At 38.8% G+C, this 22,773-nt stretch overlaps 1 protein-coding gene across 1 annotated transcript in view; it reads left to right on the forward strand.

Annotated features, from left to right (window-relative positions):
* Window positions 1-16,879: 16,879 nt before the first annotated feature.
* The window catches only part of rorca (RAR-related orphan receptor C a), a 16,886-nt gene continuing 10,992 nt past the window's right edge, over window positions 16,880-22,773 (forward strand). Inside the window, exon 1 of the mRNA XM_010730194.3 lies at window positions 16,880-17,289. Coding sequence (XP_010728496.3) covers window positions 17,283-17,289 — 7 coding nt within the window. The 5' untranslated portion in view covers window positions 16,880-17,282. The remainder of the gene's footprint in view (window positions 17,290-22,773) is intronic.

The following is a 22,773-nucleotide window of genomic DNA, read 5'->3' on the forward strand; positions in this document are numbered from 1 at the left end:
TGGAAGCTATAGCCTCTTTTTTAGGCAAAATGAATAGTCTCTGCAACTACAAGGTCTATTTGAATAATTTTGGTGTCATAATCAAGGGAACACTTGTGATAATTAATTTGCTTGGTGTTGGAGTTGTGTTGGCTGTGTGTAAATATTACTTATATGTGCTTGTAGCAGATTTCCTGTTTAATTTATTGTGCAATTGTTACGTGATTAATACATTCATTTCATGCTTTTTGTTGCCGGGCGACCCTTAGGGTCCCCAAAATGAGGGGAGGTTATCAGAGTTTCAGGACCTCAACTGTGCCACTTCTGGCTTCTGGAGTTGATACACTCCTATCCCTCTCCTCCTCTTTTGCACTCGTATTCTGCACCCTTCCTGTCCATCCTATTTCTTCTTCTTTTTCCTACTCTCCGTATGAGTCCTGAGGGTGTCCAGGCGCTATGGCGGACATTTCCACAGAACCTTCCCCACAATGTAGCAACAGACAGAATAACCACAGGAGCCCACACTTCACTCACAATCTTTTTTATTTGTTGATAAATCATTTAAACACATCTTGTCTTTGCTAGTGAAACAGCTGGTAGAGAACTGGGGACCTACATGTAGTCAGGCAGTGTTGCAAAAATATATCTCTTGAAGTAGAAGTAGTGCTTTCTTCTTCTCATCTTATTTCTTTATGTGTTGATCATTCCTAACTTGTATGTAGAGGTATAAGAGGTAAGTAAGAAGGCCAGTTAAGTTCACTGCAGTAAGACAAGCTCTTGAGTTACTCTCAGCTGTCCACATATTTAATTCCCTTTGTTGGAGCTACTCAGTTATGTATGAACACAGAAAATCACTGCTTACTTAGAAAACTAGAAGCTGTCAGGAGGGCTGTGCAAAGCCAATTTCCTTTACATGTCATCATTTTACAAGCCAAGCATGTCATAAGGACTGAGGAGTTTTTGTAGCTGTACATTACGAGCAGTAACTCTAGCAGTCGTACATGATATGCACATCTGTCGTAGAGTCGCAGAGAACGCGCAGGTCTAATTACAGTCGGCAGCATGTGTGTGGCTGTGTAGGTGTAATTGGAAAATCAGCAGGGTGCTTAAGTAAATGTAAAGGCATAATTGGCAAGTCAGCAGGGTGTGCAGCTGCACCCTGTGCAAATAGTGCAGACACGATATAACAAAGATCTTCACAAACAGAAAAAAACAACAACAACACAGTTCTTATTTGTGTTTTTGTGTCTGTACTTCTTTTCACATTCACCTCGCTGCAAAGACAAGCATGAAAAAAGATGTTTCATCACTGCAGGGGTAGATACAGTATGTGAGCTGTAAGTAAAAATGAGCCTTATGGTGTGTAATGCCTTTAGGCACTTCCTGTAGCCCATGTTCAGACACATCACACCTCCACAAACTCTCCACGTACTGTGATCGCCCCAGTTTGATTAAATTTTGTTTGTTGAGTCCTTCAGTTTTTATCATCAGGTCAAAGCTTTAGGTCGACTGGGTACCAGGAGAGGTTGCAGCAATCCCGTCTGAGGAGCTGGACATGACAATTCTGAGACATCTCCTACTTTATTCCAGTCCATTTCATTTAAATCTCCAACATATTTTCTTACATGACAGGATGTTTTATAAAAATTTACCTGGAATAATTAAAAATCAATAATATATTTGTAACTATTTCTATTGGTACTATTGTACTGCCCAATTAAAAACAGAGATGTGTTGGTTCATTCTCTTTAATTCCTTGAGAAATAATTTAACAGATACAACATTCACTGTGCCTTTATAAAGATGCACTTCCAAACAATTTGGCAAATAGAAAAAAAAAAAAACACAAAATCCCTTTGTGATGAAACTGAGGTTTGGTTTAAAGTGCAGAAGCTTTTAGAAGTGACATCACAACTGTCCCAGTTTTCTCCAGTTTTGGGAACTGTCTTCTTTAAATCACTTCAGACCCTGGATTTTAAGAATGGACCGAAAGGGCCGTTAAGATTACTGAGCTATACAACAACAACAGGCTCTTTGAATTTGAGGAATTGAAATAAAACCATAAAATTATCTTGGAATAATGATACTGAAGAAAAAATAATGAATTAGAGAGAAAACATATATTTGTTGACACTCTAAACTATTAATGTTTTAACTATTAATGCCTGGTTATTTTACAATATAAGTGGTTAAAAATGAGTTCTGTGTGAGTTAAATAAATTCAGTCCAGTTCTTCAAACATCAATCAAAGCCATCATTGAAGGACTTTCAGGCTTGCTGTCCATAGAAAATGTAAATACAATGGTAAAAACACATGTTTGGGTTCTAGCTGTGTCATAATATTTGCAGTGGTTTGATCATTTTTTCAAATGGTGCAGTTTTACCCAGACAACAGGATGAAATGGACAGATTAGACAGAATGAGGTTTTGCATATCAAAGTGTCTGTGACAGTAACGAGGTCCCAGAGACTCCAATTTTGACAGTGAATACTGTATAGTGCGAAATTGGCCAATTATCCTACAGTCTGATATTATATCATTAGTACACTGTAGGGTTCAGGGTTTTTTTTTTAATCTGTATACTTTTGCTATGTTTTATTATCCCTTAATGAAAATAATATTCCTGTTTATGTATACTGTGTCATTCTGCCTTAATATACTTTTGTAGTCATTGTCAGTCTTACCCCTTTGATTATATGTCATCAAAATGTCATTACCTTCTATAACTGAATAATTCCTGTTGTTAACAAAACATATAGGGCAATGGGTTTTTTATGTATGAATTCACCGTTTTCTCTGTTATATGAGCTGTTTGTGTGGCACAGCTGCAGACTACGTAAATGACCATCAATTTGTAGGTGTCAAGGTTTACTGGGGCAGTAGAGCAGAATACTGCTTTATCAGTCTTTTGTCCCTCCCTCTTCAACACAGCCTTCATTTTTGCTTCAATCTCTTCCCCAATTTTTCTCTTGTTCCAGTCAACTGTCCTCATTTTTTTCTTTGCTCTTGCACACAAAGGTGTTTACTTGCTTTATGTGATGGTGAGATTACCTCCGTCATTGTCCCGCTGAACGCGTTGGTTAGGCGACCAAGAGTCGCCATGGAAACCTGGTTCAGGGGTCAGGTATACCGCAGATGCACAAAAAATTCTGTAAATTGATGCACGCATGGATAAACTTTGAGTGAATCCTGTGTGTTCATGCTGTGTTATTTCCTCTTTGTGTTATGACATATATTGACATGTCTGTCTGCAAATCCAGGTCCCCTGTCGCTTGTTCTTTACAGCGTGGGTGTGTGCTTTGAATGCATTCACTTTCATATGTTAAAATGTAATTTTATGTCATTCTATTTGTCTTCATTTAATCTTAATCTGTGCATTTCTTGTTTTGTAACTCTTGTGTCAAGCATGTTTTAAGCATGTGTGCAATAAATTGCTGTAAATCTGTTCTTGTATTTATTAATACCTTAAAAATACAGTAGATATCTTTCTAACTTCACCTGCCTACATATTCTGTTTACACTGAAACAAAACCACAAACACAACATGTATTCTGTGTTCTTATGTGTTGCATTTAATTGCTGTGTTGTTTTTTGCTGAATGATATCAATTGTTCTACTTGATTTGACATGATTTGTGTGTGTGTGTGTGTGTGTGTGTGTGTGTGTGTGTGTGTGTGTGTGTGTGTTGTGGCTGTAAATTTGTGTCAGTGTGTCAGGCCGGGTCCTGGTGATTAGCTGTGGTACTGATGCACTGTAACACAATGCGGGGTGGCTTAATTGAAAACTGAGCCTTCTCCGAGCCATTATAGATCTTTCTCCACGATACGTCTTATCTTGTGCCTTGTCTTACCATCGTCCACAGTCCACCGACCACAGCGAGACTGAAAGTGAGACCGACAGGACTGATACACAGCACGCAGTGTATCTGACCTGGTCAGCTCGACTTCAACGCTCACATGAAAGTCAAACAATCATTTCTAGATCACCATTTGTTTAAGGACAGTTAATGCTTTAATAAATAATATACAAGATGTTGCAGTATGTTCCTTTAGACAATTAAATCTGCTAAATGAATGCAATGCAGAATATTTATCAAGACCGTAAACAGGTAGACTTACTCTGTCCAAAGCTAACAAACATGTTTTTTTTAGTTGTTGTTGTTGTTTTTTATAGATTTATTTTAACTTGCTATCCCCTTTCATTCTCCAAGTTAAGCTAAGCTAACTGGCTGTTGCTGGTAGCTACATATTCATATTTATACAAGGTTATAAGGTTTTAAATGTGCTTATCTATTTTTTGGCAAGAAAGCAAAAGAGCGTATTTCCAAGTGTCAAACTGTTCCTTTAAAGGTCCAATGTTAAGGATCTAGTCTAGTGGCATCTAGTGGTGAGGCTGCAGATTGCACCCAGCTGAATACCCCTTACCTCAATTCCTCTTCCTACTGTAGCATGTAGGAGAACCTACGTCAGCCAAAGATTGCGAAAAACACCCAAGGCTACATATGGGATACCTATACGAACATGGCGGTGCAACATGGTGGACTAAGATGACCCACTCCCTCAATAGATAGGTTAACAAACACACAACAATTCTTATGTTTAGGTGATAGTACAATGATGAAAATATACTTACTATATTCAATGTCTACCATATTGTGACAGTAGCTAACCCTAAATCTTACAAACATAAAGCACAACATATAATCTGAGAAGGGAAAATCACGCTCATGCCAAAAAGGTTTTGAATCACTGAGCCAAGTACCAACATATATGTTCATATGTACACCTGAGTTTTCACCTATCATTGCACTTTTATTCAGTGTGTAGTCCTCTTGTTGTGCATGTCCATATGTGCACAATATGTGGGTACAACTTGTTGCACCGCCGCTGTAATGTGTCATCACCGTCTTATTCACACATCCATTCATCACTGCTTTGTGCTATGCAATCATCACAATGAGAAAGATCATAGCCTTACCCTCACACTGATACAAAAGAGAACTCCTTTCTCTTTGTTTGCATCCTGCATCACATCCACACTATGCCTGTGTCTAACATCGATGCGTTCTTCGTGTCTCACATATGGCCATAATGGCATCAAAGCTAATATAAAACCACCAATTTCATCATCTTGTTTGTTGTAATGATAATGAAGATGGCTATGCCACACTTCAGAAGCAACAGGTCAATAGCCACTGTGTCCAAATCCAAAAAGATGGAAGTTCAGTTCCTTGCAGAATATTAGGAATATTTTACTGAGTCTGTTGAGATGGTTATTTAAATAGATTAATTAACTTGACTACAGTAAATGGTAATTTGATTAGTTCTATTCGTAATTTTACAGTTTTCCCCTACTTGTCTCTGTTCATGCACCTCCAATCAGAGGAGACGAGTAGCCATAACATCACCTCATTTCAACAGCTTTTGTTCAAATACTCTGAAATGGACCTACTTTTTCCAGCAACCACACCCACATCACACCACATGAGAACAATTGGTCTGCGTGACCATAGATTAGCAGCTATGTGTGTTTGCGTGAATGTGTGGTGAGTATACATTTCTCCCTAGAACGTTGTGTTCAATGATATAGGACTCTTTATTCTCCAATAATGCAACGAGAAATGGGGCATTTCATCCTCATTTTCACGTGTGACGGTCAGTGCATGGGACTGAGTCATTACCCAACAAGTGCATTCATGTATAGAGAAATCTTTTTTCAATGAAAAGTGTTATGCCGAATATCAATCATACTCCCATCTAGCTGTCATATAGGAAAATAAAAAGCAATAACACCATAAAGTATTCTTCTTCTTCTCTCTCTCTCTCTCTCTCTCTCTCTCTCTCTCTCTCTCTCTGAGATCCGTTTATCCACAGATTGCACAAGTGATCACAAGCTGCAATCACAAGATACGGAACAATCACAAAGTTTGTGAAACAGGACAGGAAAACAGGAATATCTTTGTTGCCTTGTTTGTGTCCTGATTTCTGAGGCCGACATGCTGCGGCACATTTTTTTTACAAATCCAATTTATCCTCAGAAACAGTTTAATGTCCCTGGTTTATAAGGTGGGTGCAGGCTGTTTTTAACACATACAGGGCTAAAAAAATATGCTAAGTTAATAAATTATGAAAATAATCCTGATCTGGGTCACATGAACAGTCCTGGGACAATGTTTGATCTATTATTCACAAACTTCTGGCACAATTAGCATCAAGTCAGGATTGTTTACTGATACTTTGTTATGTAAGGCGAAATCCTACACACTAAGAGAAGTAAATAATGCCTACATTATGTGTACGAACTCTGCAATTACTGAAGTAAGACAGAATGTACTGCTTATACATAGCTTATCATGTACAATTCAGTTAAAGCAGGCAGCAATTTAAAGTAATTCACTTTGATAAATTGTCCATTTTGCTTTTCACGTGTATTTAAATACAAACATTTTACCATTTAGTCTTACATTAAATTAAATAGAATCATTAAACTCTCACTTTATTTCCCACTGAAAGCAATGTGACAGTTTAACAGTTTAAATTTGACACTGTAGTTTAGTGCAGCCACTGGCATTAAAAGACCTTTTTCTTTTTCTTAGGTAACCCAGAAATTCTCATGAGAAAAACAATGTCACTCTGATCTCGTCTAATGTCTCACTATATTGAATCTGGCCAGAGATTAGATTAAAGCTGCTGGAGATGTCTCTGAATATGACTGAGAGGTTTATGAGCAGGAAACAATAAATCCGTGGGTAAATTCCTCCAGCAATCCAATTTATGAAATTGACAATCAACTGCACTGTATATAATCTTTAAAAAAAATCCTGCTGCTATATTGTGTTTTTTTCCACACAGTGATGGAGCTGTGCATGTTTCCATTGCTCCACTTACAACTGTATTGAAATAAAGACGGCATCATTTCTAAAATAATGAGCATTAAGCACACGTTCGTCACATACCAGCGAGCTCCAAATGTCTATAATCGTCTCTAGAAACTAATGAAGTGCTCAACAACTGCCACTTACAAAAAATGTATTAACACTGCAGGTAATTTTCACAGTGATGACATGCACATTCAATGCTTCGCTGATGTAAAATGTGATGGATTTGTGCCTGAATGTAAATACAAAATGTAGCTGTGCATGGATGTGGAGGATGAGGATGACTGGATGGTGGAGCGATGCAGTAATTTTCCTACAGCTCTGAGCTTTAAGTAGTCCCCCCTCCTCCCTGTTCTCCCTCTGTTTTTACATCAACCCCCACCCTTCTCACTTCTATTCCTCTCTCCACCTTTACTCATCTTTCACTTCCTGCCTCCTTTGTTCTCCCTTTTTCTCCTACATTTCATTTTTTAAGCCTCTTTGTTATGTGTTACCTGTACCAGCCTGATCAGATATTATATAATGTTTACTGTGTAGAACTGCAATCATTTTTTTCTTCTTTGTGCAAACATGACACATCATGTCCATCATATTAAAGGCACAATACATATTTTAAGCTATGAATTACATGTATGTTCATGTGTTAAATTATTTGGTTCATGAACGGATCATAATTAAAAATATAGACTTATTACCGTATTTATAAATGTTGTTGTTATTTTAAAATAGCTAAAAGCAAACAAAAACTAAAATCAATACAAGTCAAGGAAACATTTAAAATAAGAAATTAATGATGGAATAGAATAATTGGACAGCGAAGCTAAAAAGGTTTAAGTTAATGTTTGTTAATGTTTGTTTTTCCTTCATTTTGTATCAACTAAAATGTTCATACATTGCATTTCCAACAAATTGAGACCATGATAAGATTTATAAACTAGTAAAAAATAAATTAAATTCATATGAGAAAGGTAATTATCTGAAATCACTTAATGTATTGCTTGAGCCTTTAAGCCTACAAGGTAAGATTTGTCTTACTCGTCACAAAGACGCCACAGAGCTGCTCTATTTACTGATTAACCGGTTTTGCAGATTTAAGATTTGGCACTAAGACCCGTTTTCAATTACTGAAAATGACACGCATCAAATCATGCTTCCAAAACGTAATTGGAGTTAAAATCAAATACTAAGCTTGTATGCCAGAGATGCCCCGTGGCACAACAACAACCTGTAAAACTGCACCAAGCCCTCTGCACCAGAGTGATTGCATAATAGAAGTTCTGTGTGTGTTCAACTGATTAATCTGGCTTAGAGAGAATATTAATGTCTGAGTTCCCAAACACACATGGACAGCATTATAATGTTCTCATTATAATCATGTAGCTCTATGAGCTCTCATTTACATCTGATGCAGGGAGCAGCTGTGCCATAAGGGCTATTATGTAAGGAACTCAAAGTGCTTTCACACTTTGTATCACCAGGGGTCGTTGTTTTGCTGCAGTGGATTATTATTCAAAACAGTCCTCACCACATGACAGTAATAAAACGAGAGAGGGAGAGTGAAGGGGGGCATACATAAACAAAAACATGTCTTTTCATGCTGTGAGAAAATACTTTCTTAAACTGATGAACAAACAAAATAACTGAATGATCAACTGCACCTTACATGCCTGGGGAGACCTCATGTTTGTTTTTATTGTGGAGAAGATAGGAAAAGCATTGAGTCACAAGAGAGAGTGTATTGTGGTTTTAACAATGGGGTTTATTGTAACATAATATTGAAACAACATGCAAACACACTGCGAAAACTAGGTCACCTTTGAGGCTAATTAATTTGTTTTCTGAGACGTCTATGTCTGTGTGCACAGTAGAGAGAAACTGTGTTCTTGAAAGTGGAAAGCAGATTTTTTTTAAATGAGCACAACAATAGAGAGTGATTTTCTAAAAAGCTACAGGTGAAAAGCATGAGGATAAGTGGATGACCTTAGTTTATCCTACATGACCCAAGAGTGCCCAGAGGCTGGAGGATGGAGGAGAAATGAGGGAGTGATGGATGTAAAAGTAGGCCACCAGGCCAGAGAAAAAGAGCATGAACGCTGACAAAAACAAGGTAAAGAAAGAGAATCCAGGGATTCATTAAAAAAAGAAGAAAAAAAAATCATTTACACCTGATTTGATTTGTCATATCTGGAATTGTTAAGTGTTTTCATTTCCACGAACGTTTGTGTCAGAGCAGGTGAGGACCTGATAGAAGGAGGGAGGGCGGTGAGAGGAAGCGTACATGTGTCAACAACTAAAGCTGGACTGAGATATTAGACTGTAATGTTTTTGTGAGGCATCTGCAAGGGTGTTCTGTTCAGTGTTCTGGTCTGATTTCTTAAGCGTGTGCATGCAGCTCATACCTGCTTGTGGGTTCATGTATACATGGGTCATGCTTTGGTAAGTAGGTCAGAAACACATGGCATATCACGCAGATTCATCAGGGATAAGTAAATCCTCAGCAGCATGGCAGTGGCCCATATACAAACCACCGCGCTCATCTTTTAACGATACATGATAAATTTGGGACACAGCCTTCTTCCGTGTGTCTTGAGGACTGATTAACAATCGCTGCAAGGCATGTGCAGTTAAAAGATTATTTGTAATGTCTGAAGGTGAGCAATTTATTTAATTAATGTATGCTGTATGAATGAACGCCATTTGGGTTTTGTTATATTAGTTAGTTAGTGGTCATCATTAAAGGCAGAGAAGCTGTAGTAGCATGGTGTCTGCATTAAAAAGTCTGGATGTTCAACAGGTGATAAAACCAAGGATCACATGTTAAACATGTTATTCCCTATTTTATTTTTATTTTCCATAAAATTTCCTCATTGTGTTTTAATTTTTTTATTGAGACTGTATTGTGCCCATGCACCCACGCATGTTAAGACCCAGCAGCAATGCTCTATTGTCTCCGTTTCTGATACTATTCAACATTTTCTCAGCAACAGCATATTAATGTTTGCATCAAGTTTATCAAAACAAGCTATAGCTGTGTAAAAGACTACCCTCACTGTGCCCAGTATGATATCAGCAATTACTTTTGACTGACATCGGCAGTTTGGTCGGTTGTAAGGTAAACAAATGCATCAATAGCTCTTCTGTTGTGCTTCTGACTAAGCAGCTGATCAGAGTGTTTGTTTTATTAAACCACACTTGCTGTAACCGTCAGTAACCATTGGCATTGCCAAATCAACAAGAACTTGAATTTTAAAGGATTAAAACTTTAAAGGTCCGGTGTGTAAAATATAGATGGATCCACTTACAAAAGGAAAATATATTTACCAATATATTACTTGAAATATATTGTAATATATTATTTTTCCATTACATTTTCCAATATAATATATATTGGAAATACATGAAATAATATATTGATATATTGTAGTATATTAAAGCATATAAAGACAAACTATTACATGTAAAAATATAGTGCCAATATCAATATATACACATACATAGTCTATGCATATATTGCAACATGATGATTGCAGCATGATATTTTCCAATATACTGCAATATATTTTTGTTTAGTAAGGGTCTATTGACAGAAATGGAACATAATATTCATATGTATGTTTTTAATCGTGTGTTTATACCTACAGAATAAGGTGGTCTGCCATGTTTTGCAGCCACTGTAGTTTCTCTTACACGCTTGGAAGGAGGGGAGCATTATTCAATCTGCTTCATGCCACTAAATCCTTCATGCAACATTTGATGATACCCATAGAGACACCACTAGTCACTCAGTTTACTTCATCGAGCCCAACAGAAATGTTTGGTGTGAACTTTAGTAGATATCTGGTTCACACAGTGTGCCTTTTCATACTTGAACTCAGCACATTCATGTATCAACACATAAAGCAGAAAAGTGTGTTGTATTCATATAGCAGAAAGGAAGAAATATTTGTTGTTCCCAGCGCAGCTCGAGGTAGATAGAGAGTGTGTGAGAGGAATGGAGAAGATGGGGCCCCAGGTTCGCCTCTCAGCACTTGAGTGATAGCTTGTTTGTCAAACACTCTGATTGCAACAGGCCAAGAACGCGGAGCTGCCGTGAATATAATTTAAGATCTTACAAGTGTGTGTGAAATTTGAAGCTTTCCTCTGTTTGATGGCTCCATCTTAAACACATGTCATCCATTATAATTTCAAAGGCCAACGTTTTCCGATTGCAACACAAGCAGAGGATTGTAGGTGCTTCCTCGGCTCTTTTTGAGAAATGTGTAACTGACTCTCATCACACATGCTTAATCTTTTTCTCCAGAGCAGCTATCGGGAGCAAATGTATCAAACATTTCTTTCACAGACACATACAAGCATGCCTGTGTGTGTCGCAGGATTACAGCTCAAGATACAAACCCTTGCATGCATAGACACACACATGCATGCACACATAAGCACACAGATTCCAGGTGTGGCTCGAAAACCAGTAATCAGCGCTCAGGTCATTAATCAGCAGTGGTGTGTTAACTGCTCTTATGACTGAACATACAATCCACTTCTTTTTTCGTTCAACAGGCGGCGGTTGAAAAACAATCCTCTTGATGTAAACAAGTGTGTGTGTTTTCAGGCGTTCTCTGAAAGCCAATCTGGCATGAGAGCAGAACAGGGCTGTGTGTCTATGTGCGTGCATATCAGTTTGTCTTGCCATACGCCTGTGTGTGAGTCTCTGCATGCGCATATGTGTGCATTTGTGGGTGTTATCTCACCTTCAGGGCAGATGATTCATTACAGGCAAGCCATGGGGTCTGGGGCCCTGTCAACGGCTGTTGTCATGGAAGCGAGTGTTGGAAACAGCAGATCTCCTTTCAGTATCATCTTCAAATTGTTGTGACATCGACTTGGCTTTTTCTCTCTCTCTCTTTTTCTCCTTTTTTTCTCTGGGTACTGCTGTGCAAAAAAAATAAAAAATAATAATAATCAATGCTCAGACTTCTACAGTGTTCAAATATTCTAATATGCTACTTATGTAATGCAGCATTTTTCCTCTTTTCCAGTGCAAGAAGCAACATGACTGTTAAAATGACAGGTCATGCTCATGCTCACATGCACATATCTTCTTTTTCCCCAGAGAATCTGCAATTCATTTCCACACTGTAGCATGCAAGTTACACACACACACACTTACACACATTACATACACTGAAACCTTGTGACCCAGCTGTATGACTGCCATATTTCTCTCATCTCTCAATCGCCGTTCAGATTCAGGCTCTCTTTTCTCAGAAACCGAGGCCGGCCTTGGTAAACAGGTTTGAAAAGGAAATTCAGAGGAGATGGGTGTGTGTGACTGAAATGTGTAAAGCAACGGAGACACCTGTGTGACTAATTGTGTTTGATTAGTATGTCACCAGGTTTTGAAACTTTTCAACATGGGTCACGAGTTAATGAAGGGATGCAAATTTTGTATAGTTACTAAAACTGTTAGCGCTGGTGATTTTGAACCTCTTTATGGACATTTTGCATTTATTTGTGGTAAATTTTGCAACTCTTTGTAAAATATTTTAATAGTCAACTCAAACAGATGTTCTAATATTAAAAAGTTTCCTATCTCAGCCTCCGACTCTGATAGTACCCAGGGGTGACCAATCAACTTCCAGATGAAGCCCATGCCACCCCTCTGGTCCTGCACCTGTATGTGATGGCCTCAGACTCTGGACACACACAAAGGCATTTGCAAACATGTACAAACATTAGACGATGTTGCCAAAGCCCAGCATTTCAGCTAACATACAGTATCTCATTGTTTATTCACATTAGTGCAAGAATGAATGATGACATCACTGAACATGCGGTGTAACCATAGAAATGAGGACAGGATTAGCACTTAATTAGCAATGAAGAGAAGGGTGGAAAAATAACAGCAGATGGGAACAATGAGATATGAGGTAATGAACTTTCAGGCCCCACAGAAAGAAGCCACACAAGTGCCTTTGGATCTCTGCAGCTGACTGGCTATTCAAATAAATAAAAATATTCAAAGACAGCAGCGGAAATTAAGGCACATAATCAAGTTTAGAGTCAAGTTGTGGTTAGGGGGCGATATACAGATCTATTATTGTGCCAAAAGATAAAAGGTGGTCGTTTTAGAGCCTGTTATACTAAGAAGATAAATATCCAAGTCCCCGTAGGTTGCTATCCTTGGTCCAGATCCATTCTTATTTTATATTCCTCTAAGACTGAATTTTTATCACAGACATAATCTCTGCAAAAATCTCTTCTGGGTCCCAGTATTATCTATTAGGCTGTCTAAATTGTTGTTTATTCCTCTATCCTTTTATCAAACCCCTGTCACAACTCTGCAAATGCCTGTGGTCGCTTCTTCCTGTCATGACTGTCAGATGTGATATTATCTAGAAGGAGGCAGAGCACTATTGACAGACAACAAGACAAACACCATGTGAGGAAGCAGCACAGACAGATACACCATGGTAAATGTCAGCTTTAATTGGATGCCTATCGTTTAAATATTGCCAGTCAAGAACCAAATACACAGCATGACTCTCGATGGCAGGATGTGAAGCTATAATGTGTACCTGAGGGTAATAAATTCAGCCATCTCTGGTGTCAACAGCCGCCAAGGGGGACAAATACCAAATCAAAAGTGAACTGAAGGGCACTCCAGATTGCTTCTTATTTGTTTGTTTATCTCATTAGCTCATGCTACCCAAGTCACATCTATTTCACCTTGCCACACGCATCGAACATCATAGATGCTGAGGTTTTAGGTAAGCAGCAGAATACTGAAGCAGCAGCATTGGTGCAGAATCCTACTGCCTTTAACGATCACCCCACCCCACTCTGGCACCACAATGATGCTGATATTTTTTTTGATTTAGAGTTATTAGTCACATGACTAATTGCACATGCATTTATACAAGAATCTCATTAAAATGAGACTGCAGCAACTTAGACAGCTTTGCAAATAATACAGTTAAAGGCTCCAGGTACTAAATAGAACATGTTGTTAGTGTATTTTGTCAACTGCTGTTTTCAATGTGAAGAATTTAAAATCTTGTGAAATCAGTCTGGAAGCACGCTTCAGCCGGTCACCAGTCAGGACATTCTCCAGGTTGTGGAGGAGATGGGAATTAATATGACAGCATGTTAAACAGGAGAAAAGACAAGAAGCATCGTGTAGTTTGGCACACTGACCTATTGATATGAACCCGTTGCAGGTGAAAGATAGGTATAAACCAGATTACAGCCACACAGCGAGTCGAAGTCAGAGAGATTAGTGGGCATTTGAAAGGAGAGAAGGGAAAGGCTTTAGCAGGATGAAGGCGAGGAGAGGACGGAGGATTATGGAAGCCAGAGCCTGGATCCTAAAATAATCCTCTCAGTGTACTGGGCTTCATGTGCTGTGCGGCAGAGGCCAGTTTGAGATATTAAATTGTCACCGCATTAATGAACCGCAGTTTGAACGTGCAGAAAACACCTCTGAGCTTGTGATCACCAACACCTGTGTTTTAGAGGAGGAGATGTTTGATTTTGTCTTTAGTTTCGATGTCTCTGGACAAACACATGTACACATACAGCGCGCACACACACACACACACACACACACACACACACAGCGTCAGGCGCGTTCATTCCATCTGTCTTAATCTGGAAAGCTGGTTGAGAGCTACGTGCTTGTATGTGAAGCTCTAAGTGCCTCCTTCTTTCCATGCTCCATGTTCTAATTTAGGTATTGCCATGGTTACGTAAGATTGAGGGTCAGGAGGTCAGTGACGTTGCAGGCGAACACCGGATGAACGTGTGGCCGCTTCATGGTGACAGAGGGACACACTAAGGGACATAACATAACCCGAGAAAGTCGGCAGATGAGGATCAGGAAGGAAACCATCGGACTGACAAAACCGGCTAAATGGGAGGAAGAGGAAGTTTACAGAGAATGATAAAGCATAACAGTCTGCACTTCTGCACTTTTCCCAGCATTGTATTTTCAAACTGTGCATTCAGGAAGAAGCAATACATTACTGCTTTACATTTATGTTCCAGTGTTTTTCCATTTTTTTTATTCACACAAGTGGGAAAGGCTGCACATATGGAAACATATGGATAAAACATGTACATACACAAGTGAGCATGATGGAACAATAGACACAGCCAAGAACATAAAGCATTCATGCTATAGGTGGTGTTGAAAGTCTGTATGTATGCAAAGAGTGAGCTTTGACTGAGACAAAAGGATTCAAAGTGGAAAAAGAAAGAAAGACAGGATGAGACTCAGCACGCATGCACACCATAAAGACAAGAGAGGGAGGGGTGTGAACGCTCTGTGTTGCTCCACTAACCTACTTTTCATAATCTCTCTCTTCTCCCCATTTCATAACTGTGCCTAAGTTACATGATCCACTCGTCATCTTACCCACGCCTGCAGATCAATTGTTTTCATTGGTGCTGTTATTAATGGCTGTGGTTTGTGTCATGGGCTATTCCGTGGCAGAGGGTGTGCATGCTTTCTTTGTGCAACACATGCCTACATTTCAAAAGGGACATGACAAGAATGAAGATTTACTCGTGGAAACATAATTTAAAAAAAATTGACAGGTAATTAGATTTTAAATACACCAAACTTGTGGATAATTAAGCCTTTGCATTAATTGATTAAAAACTTTCTCACTGATTTAAAAATCCTAAATTAAACCTGGATTTCAACATTTGAGAAAATGGAAACACAACAACCTGTGTTCACACTTAATTCCTTTACCAAGATTAATGTTTGTTAATCCACTGATATAATGCACTAATCTAATGAGTTATAACAATACTAAATCAGCTAAACAGACTATTAAATTCACTCTCTACAACAGCAGATTTGGCCTATATTATTTCACATGCAGAGTAAAACTCTGATCTTTTGTTTTATGGATGTTTCCACGTCTTTTTTATTTCATGTTTGTCTAATGCACGAGCAAGCTATGAAAACACTATAACCACCATAGGAGAACTAAAATGCACATTCATTATTTGTCCTTAGGAAAATATCAACAGCAGGGTATATTCTGTCTGTGCAGCTAAAAGTGATGGTAAAACACAGGTTTTACAGTGTTATGGTACCATAAAGGATCATTCAGATGGTGCCCATTATACCATATACCTTCCATTACCTCAACCATTTTATAAAATTATAGACTATCATATAGCTTTTGGGGGGTTTCAAATGCATGTTTCCTACCATTTATGGCTGACACTCCCTTTAGTATGTAGCAAAAATGATCTATAATATATCCCCAGATGTTTTACAGCAAATACACTTTTGCCCATGAAGTTGGAATAAAATATTTTTTTACCTCTTCTTATGAAATTATTGCAACATGTGATTTATTCTTGATAAAGTGTTTCTTCCAATCATATCACACTGACAATTAAACCACAATTAATCCGATGTGTATAATACGAATTAAAAAGAGAAATGTGTCAAAACAAAATGATTCCAACTTCATGGGCAAAAGTGAATTATGTTTAAATCCTGCAATATTTTGCCAAAATTAGACTACTCATGTACTTCCACTTGCATTATCACAACCTAATGATACCATAACCAGCAGAAAATAAAAGAAGGCTTGATTTAAGCTGTGAGTTGGTCTCTGATTTTTTTAAATATGATTTATAGTGTCTGAAAACATTTCGTAACTTCAGTATGGGCCTTTAAATCTCTTTATAACTCTCCAATCTAATAATTTGTAGCTTATATATTGAAGGTTGTCATTGGGGACCTCTTCCTATGTGCCACAGTACCGGGAAGAGAAATAAAAAAAAATATTAATTATGATAATTAATTAAAGGAGAAAAAAATCTTGCAGGAAATTAAACATTGCGCTTGTTATTTAATAGTTCCCACGCTGGGTAAACTGTCGGGTCTGAACTGACACACTGCCACACTTTCCCACGCACGCGAGAGCTTCCTCAAAGCGCGTGGAGGGAGGGAGGAGGGGGGGGTAGAGGGGTGGTGCGCGCGTCAGCTCACGGGGCACGAGGCGGGCGGACCGCGGGGTGAGGATCATGTGTAGTCCACGCGCCGAAACTAGGTTACAGAGAGCTGCAGAGCAGGACAGAGCTGACAGAGACCAGGGAGCCGCTCGCGTTATTTCAGAGGTGTTTAATCACAGCTGCACGCCTGAGACTGCGCGGAGAAGACAAGAAAGTCAATAACTGAGACACGCGTAGCTTTTATTATTAGTATTATTATTATCATTTCTCTTTAAGGTCGAAGCGGCTGATGTAAAGGTAGAAAATCCATATGAGGATTTGCTGTTGTGACAGTTTTCAGCTGCTCCGGTTTGGAGCAAATAAGTGCGCGTCGCTCTCTCAGTGTTTCTTGGCTTCGTCTCTACCTGGAGTTGCATGACTTGAAGAGTTGAGACTACAATTCACCGCCGACATGAGAGGTAAGTTTGTAAAAAAGATATTACATTTATTAGACTTTTTTAAACAGCCGGACACGTCTGTTTGTAAATAACTTCTGAGTCAGATTTAAGCATGCATGCTCGAAGCCAATGCTCTGAGTCCGAAGTGCGTAGGCTGCATGCGTACACTGGAATAAACACCAGATTGCATAACAGAGAGAAACCAAATGAAAAACCTATTTTATTAGCATCATTACTAATATTCTTTAGGCTGTATTTTAAATTTATAATATATATCACCTTTAGGACCTTGAAAGTTGTTTACACGTCTAAGCTCAAGAGGAGTATTATTTTATTTTTGTTATTGCTCGAATGCATTGCTTTACCCAAATGTCCAAACATGAGTGTTTCGTCTGTTTGTCTAAAGTCTGAGGGTTTTGTGCATGCATTTAGTTTTGCCTGTGTTATAGCTGTCGTTACTCTATTTCACCGGTGAGCGACTCCAGTTATGTAAGAGAGAGGAAAGGGAGGGAGGGAGCGGAGTGATTCAGAGGCTGTCAAGCCGCACGAAAATCTGTTGGAAGGGATTTGTTCATGATGAATAAATAGTCCCCCCCCTTTTTTCCCTCCTTCGGTATTTGCTGTATTTTATTGTCACTTCATATGATTCAGTCAGTAGTTCTATAATTAGATTTTTGAGTTGTTCTTTAATTAATTAATTAATAATTATTAAGAATAATAATAATTAATTAATTACCACAGCTTATTCATCAGCCAGCTTGTTTTTGTTTTTGCCAGCAGTATGGACCAGTGTAGGGGGGGAGGCAGAGAGAGAGAGAGAGAGAGGAGGTGCTCCATTGACCTAGTTCTGTCATTAAGGATTACAGCAAGTGTGTGTGTGTGTGTGCGTGTGTGTGTGTGTGTGTGTGTGTGTGCGTGTGTGTGTGTGTGTGTGCCCGGGGGTGGTGGGCCATCATCTGTCCTCATGACTGATGAGACAACGCTGATATTGCAATCAGTTGTCAGAGCAAAATGTTCCTCTTTAAAAAACAGTAGATATGAGATTCAGATTTGAATTCGCCTTGTAAGACGCTAACTATCACACAGATTTTATCCACGAAACATAAATAAAATATATATGTTATATTTCTATCCTGTTGAAAATGATTGTTTTGTATTGGTTGCTATGTCAAAGCCATGCACCGCTGTGACAAGCAGGATATGGACACAGCAAGCCCACATGTAGCCATGAAGCACAGCAGGATTCAGTTAAGCTCAGTTTCCTCTGTCAGCTACAGTTACATGCATCAATCAGAGTGTGTGTCACTCCAGTCAAGCACAGCTTGTCAATCTGATTTTGTAATACCACTTTAATTACACTGTAATCCCCTGTCTTCAATTAAGTACTACATGATGACAGTGACTTTTATAAACAGGGTTTAGATTTTCCAGAGACATCTTCATACCAGATAAATTGCAGTAATTACTGCTGTCATACTTGTTTGCACTTATTTTTGTGAACACACTCATAAACCTCTGCACAAACAGGTTAGACAAGGTAAGATGCAACACAATCAAATAACCAAACTTCATTAAAGTCAGCTAAGGGTTATGCACCTCAGTGCACTGATGGTGTGCAGAGCTGAAGCCTTGTAAGACTGTATTGGGGCTCAGTCGACCCTTAGATCAAAGGTACGGTAGCAGTAAAGAGGAAAGGCCTCTCGCAAGGCCACTTCTGTGCTGTGCTGTGCTGTGCTGTGCTGTGCTGTGCTGTGCTGAGCTCAGCCCCAACGCCACTATCGGTTGAGTGTGCAGCCTTGGGCAAGTTCACAGCGAGCAACAGTATGTGTCAAGGTGCCCTTTTCTCTCTGACAGCTGCATGCTAAGATTCCATTCCCCTTATCTAAAGCTTTAACTCTTCAACCAGCCTGCATATTAGTATGAAGGCCAAACGTCAGCACGGATATGCGCCTTTTTGCGTATTTTGTCTACTAGTGACACAGTTTGTACTGCAGCACAGAAATGTACACAGTGATTACATAAAAATAATATTATTTTACTATCTGAAGGCAGAGTCATTTGGATAGGACGTATCTATTTACCAGGTATGCATAAGGATAAGTGACATCTGAACAGACATAAAGAGATTTTAATTCAAGGCAACTGTGATTGCTGCAGCGTAGTACTAAATTTGTTCCTGCGGTTCGGAGCAGCATGCAAAATTACATGCTGGGAACTGAATTCCTCAGTCTGTCTTTGCTTGTTTTGCAGAGGCCCACTTGGGTTTGGACTTAAAGCTGCATTAACAGCACGATCAAGTGAATGCGCTTTATCTCTTCTGATCAATGGTGACGGATTACAGAGGCCCAGAGTGTGGAGCTTGGTTTCTTGGCAGGCGTAGCTTTGTTGGTCAACATGTGAATATTTATTAAGATAAGTGGGGAAAAGGTTTATGTAAGGTTTATATGAATATTCTCTTCCTATTAGGAAAGTGTTGTTTGTACATAATGACTGTTTTTGAATTATAGATAGATGAAAGAATATATTTCTAGTCACAAGAAAATAGAATTAAAATGAATTAGTCCAAATCTCTTTTATATCTTCTGTCTCTTACTGTACACCAAGAGACTGCTGGTTTCAATTTATAGGCAGTTTAAATGTCCCAGTTTTTTAACGCAGACCTCGTCTCTCTTAAGACACACTTTCTATTCACTGCTATAAAAGCACTTCAGCAATAGCTTCAGCTAAGTGGTGTGGTGTACAACATTATACCTCATTCCTCTTCTATTGCATCTGTTAAGCAATTACCTAAACCTGCAGTGCATTTTAAAGAGTTTAGGGTTGGTCACAGAACATATTGTACTGTCTGCGTTCTCTAGATAGGACAGTAGGAGAAGAAGATTCACTGTTCACATCCAGTAGCTGTATAGAAAACACATAACAACGAGGCCCTGGATGAGGAGATATCAAGAAAGAGCACATTAGTATTTAATGCCAGGAAACTTTAACTGCCAATTGCGCAAAGGCTCTATGTGGGTAAAAGTTTACAATATGTTGCACAAGAAACCATATACCCCACTCCTCCCCAAAGAGCCCCAGAAGCGCCAGAATATAGGTTAAGTATACCGTATGTCAGGTAAATGTAAAGTGCAAGGTAAATAGGACCTTGGACTGTGTTTGATTAGCTGGGATCAGAGGACAAAGTCTCCTTCACAGAGAGTTTTACAGCACTGATGAAGTGCTGACCGACGGAGACTGGTACATCGACACGCTGACTGACTGACACAGAAATAATTTTTAAATCACCGCTTATGGGTGAGGATATTAAAGGTCATTAGTGTAATATTATACATGAAAAGATGCTTCACTGTAATGAAGTTCTAAACAAATGAATACAAATTATGATTGGGTACACTTTGGTACTCTACAACTACGTCCCTATGAGGTGTAGTGAATCACTGTTTTGTCTTCTGCATATGCAGAATTGTGGACGGAGCAAAGTTGCATAAGTCAAACTAGATGTCATTTTAACAGATGTTAGGACAACTGTAGTATTTAATTACACAGAGAACTGGTGTTTTTCTTGCTTTTGTCTTAAAACAAAGATTCATTGGAGAAGCTCTAAATAAATAAAGAAAGAAAGAAAGAAAGAAACTGTTGTTCAGGCTCATGCATCAAAGCAGAAAATTAATGTAGACTGTGTAAAGTAGACTGTTTAAGCTGTCTGAGACCACTCTAATATTCGTGGAGTTGCAGCCTTGGGCAAGTTCACAGTAGCAACAGTATGTGTCAAGGTGCCTTTTTCTCTCTGACAGCTGCATGCTAAGATTCCTTCCCCTTATCTAAAGCTTTAACTCTTCAACCAGCCTGCATATTAGTATGAAGGCCAAACGTCAGCACGGATATGCGCCTTTTTTGCGTATTTTGTCTACTAGTGACACAGTTTGTACTGCGCACAACAGAAATGTACACAGTGTTACATAAAAATAATATTATTTACTATCTGAAGGCAGAGAGCATTTGGATAGGACGTATCTATTTACCAGGTATGCATAAGGAATAAGTGACATCTGAACAGACATAAAGAGATTTAATTCAAGGCAACTGTGATTGCTGCAGCGTAGTACAAATTTGTTCCTGCGGTTCGGAGCAGCATGCAAAATTACATGCTGGGAACTGAATTCCTCAGTCTGTCTTTGCTTGTTTTGCAGAGGCCCACTTGGGTTTGGACTTAAAGCTGCATTAACAGCACGATCAAGTGAATGCGCTTTTACTCTTCTGATCAATGGTGACGGATTACAGAGGCCCAGAGTGTGGAGCTTGGTTTCTTGGCAGGCGTAGCTTTGTTGGTCAACATGTGAATATTATAAGATAAGTGGGGAAAAGGTTTATGTAAGGTTTATATGAATATCTCTTCCTATTGGAAAGTGTTGTTTGTACATAATGACTGTTTTTGAATTATAGATGATGAAAGAAATATTCGTCACAAGAATAGAATTAATGTTGTCCCTCTTTTTTCTTCTGTCTCTTCTGTCACCAAGGACTGGCTGTTTCATTTTAGGCGTTTAAATGTCCCGTTTTTTAACGCAGACCTCGTCTCTCTTAGACACATTCTATCACTGCTATAAAAGCACTTCAGCAATAGCTTCAGCTAAGTGGTGTGGTGTACAACATTATACCTCATTCCTCTTCTTGCATCTGTTAAGCATTACCTAAACCTGCAGTGCATTTTAAGAGTTTAGGGTTGGTCACAGAACATATTGTACTGTCTGCGTTCTCTAGATAGGACAGTAGGAGAAGAAGATTCACTGTTCACACCAGTAGCTGTATAGAAAACACATAACAACGAGGCCCTGGAGGAGGAGATTCAAGAAAGAGCACATTAGTATTTAATGCCAGGAAACTTTAACTGCCAATTGGCGCAAAGGCTCTATGTGGGGTAAAAGTTTACAATGTTGCACAAGAAACCATATACCCCACTCCTCCACAAGAGCCCCAGAAGCGCCAGAATATAGGTTAAGTAACCGTATGTCAGGTAAATGTAAAGTGCAAGGTAAATAGGACCTTGGACTGTGTTTGATAGCTGGGATCAGAGGACAAAGTCTCCTTCACAGAGAGTTTTACAGCACTGATGAAGTGCTGACCGACGGAGACGGTACATCGACACGCTGACTGACTGACACAGAAATAATTTTTAAATCACCCTTATGGGTGAGGATATTAAAGGTCATTAGTGTAATATTATACATGAAAAGAGGCTTCACTGTAATAAAGTTCTAAACAAATGAAACAAATTATGATTGGGTACACTTTGGTACTCTACAACTACGTCCCTATGAGGTGTAGTGAATCACTGTTTTGTCTTCTGCATATGCAGAATTGTGGACGGAGCAAAGTTGCATAAGTCAAACTAGATGTCATTTTAACAGATGTTAGGACAACTGTAGTATTAATTACACAGAGAACTGGTGTTTTTTCTTGCTTTTGTCTTAAAACAAAGATTCATTGGAGAAGCTCTAAATAAAT

This window comes from Larimichthys crocea, chromosome XVII (genome assembly GCF_000972845.2).
Source record: "Larimichthys crocea isolate SSNF chromosome XVII, L_crocea_2.0, whole genome shotgun sequence".
NCBI lineage: Eukaryota > Metazoa > Chordata > Actinopteri > Sciaenidae > Larimichthys > Larimichthys crocea.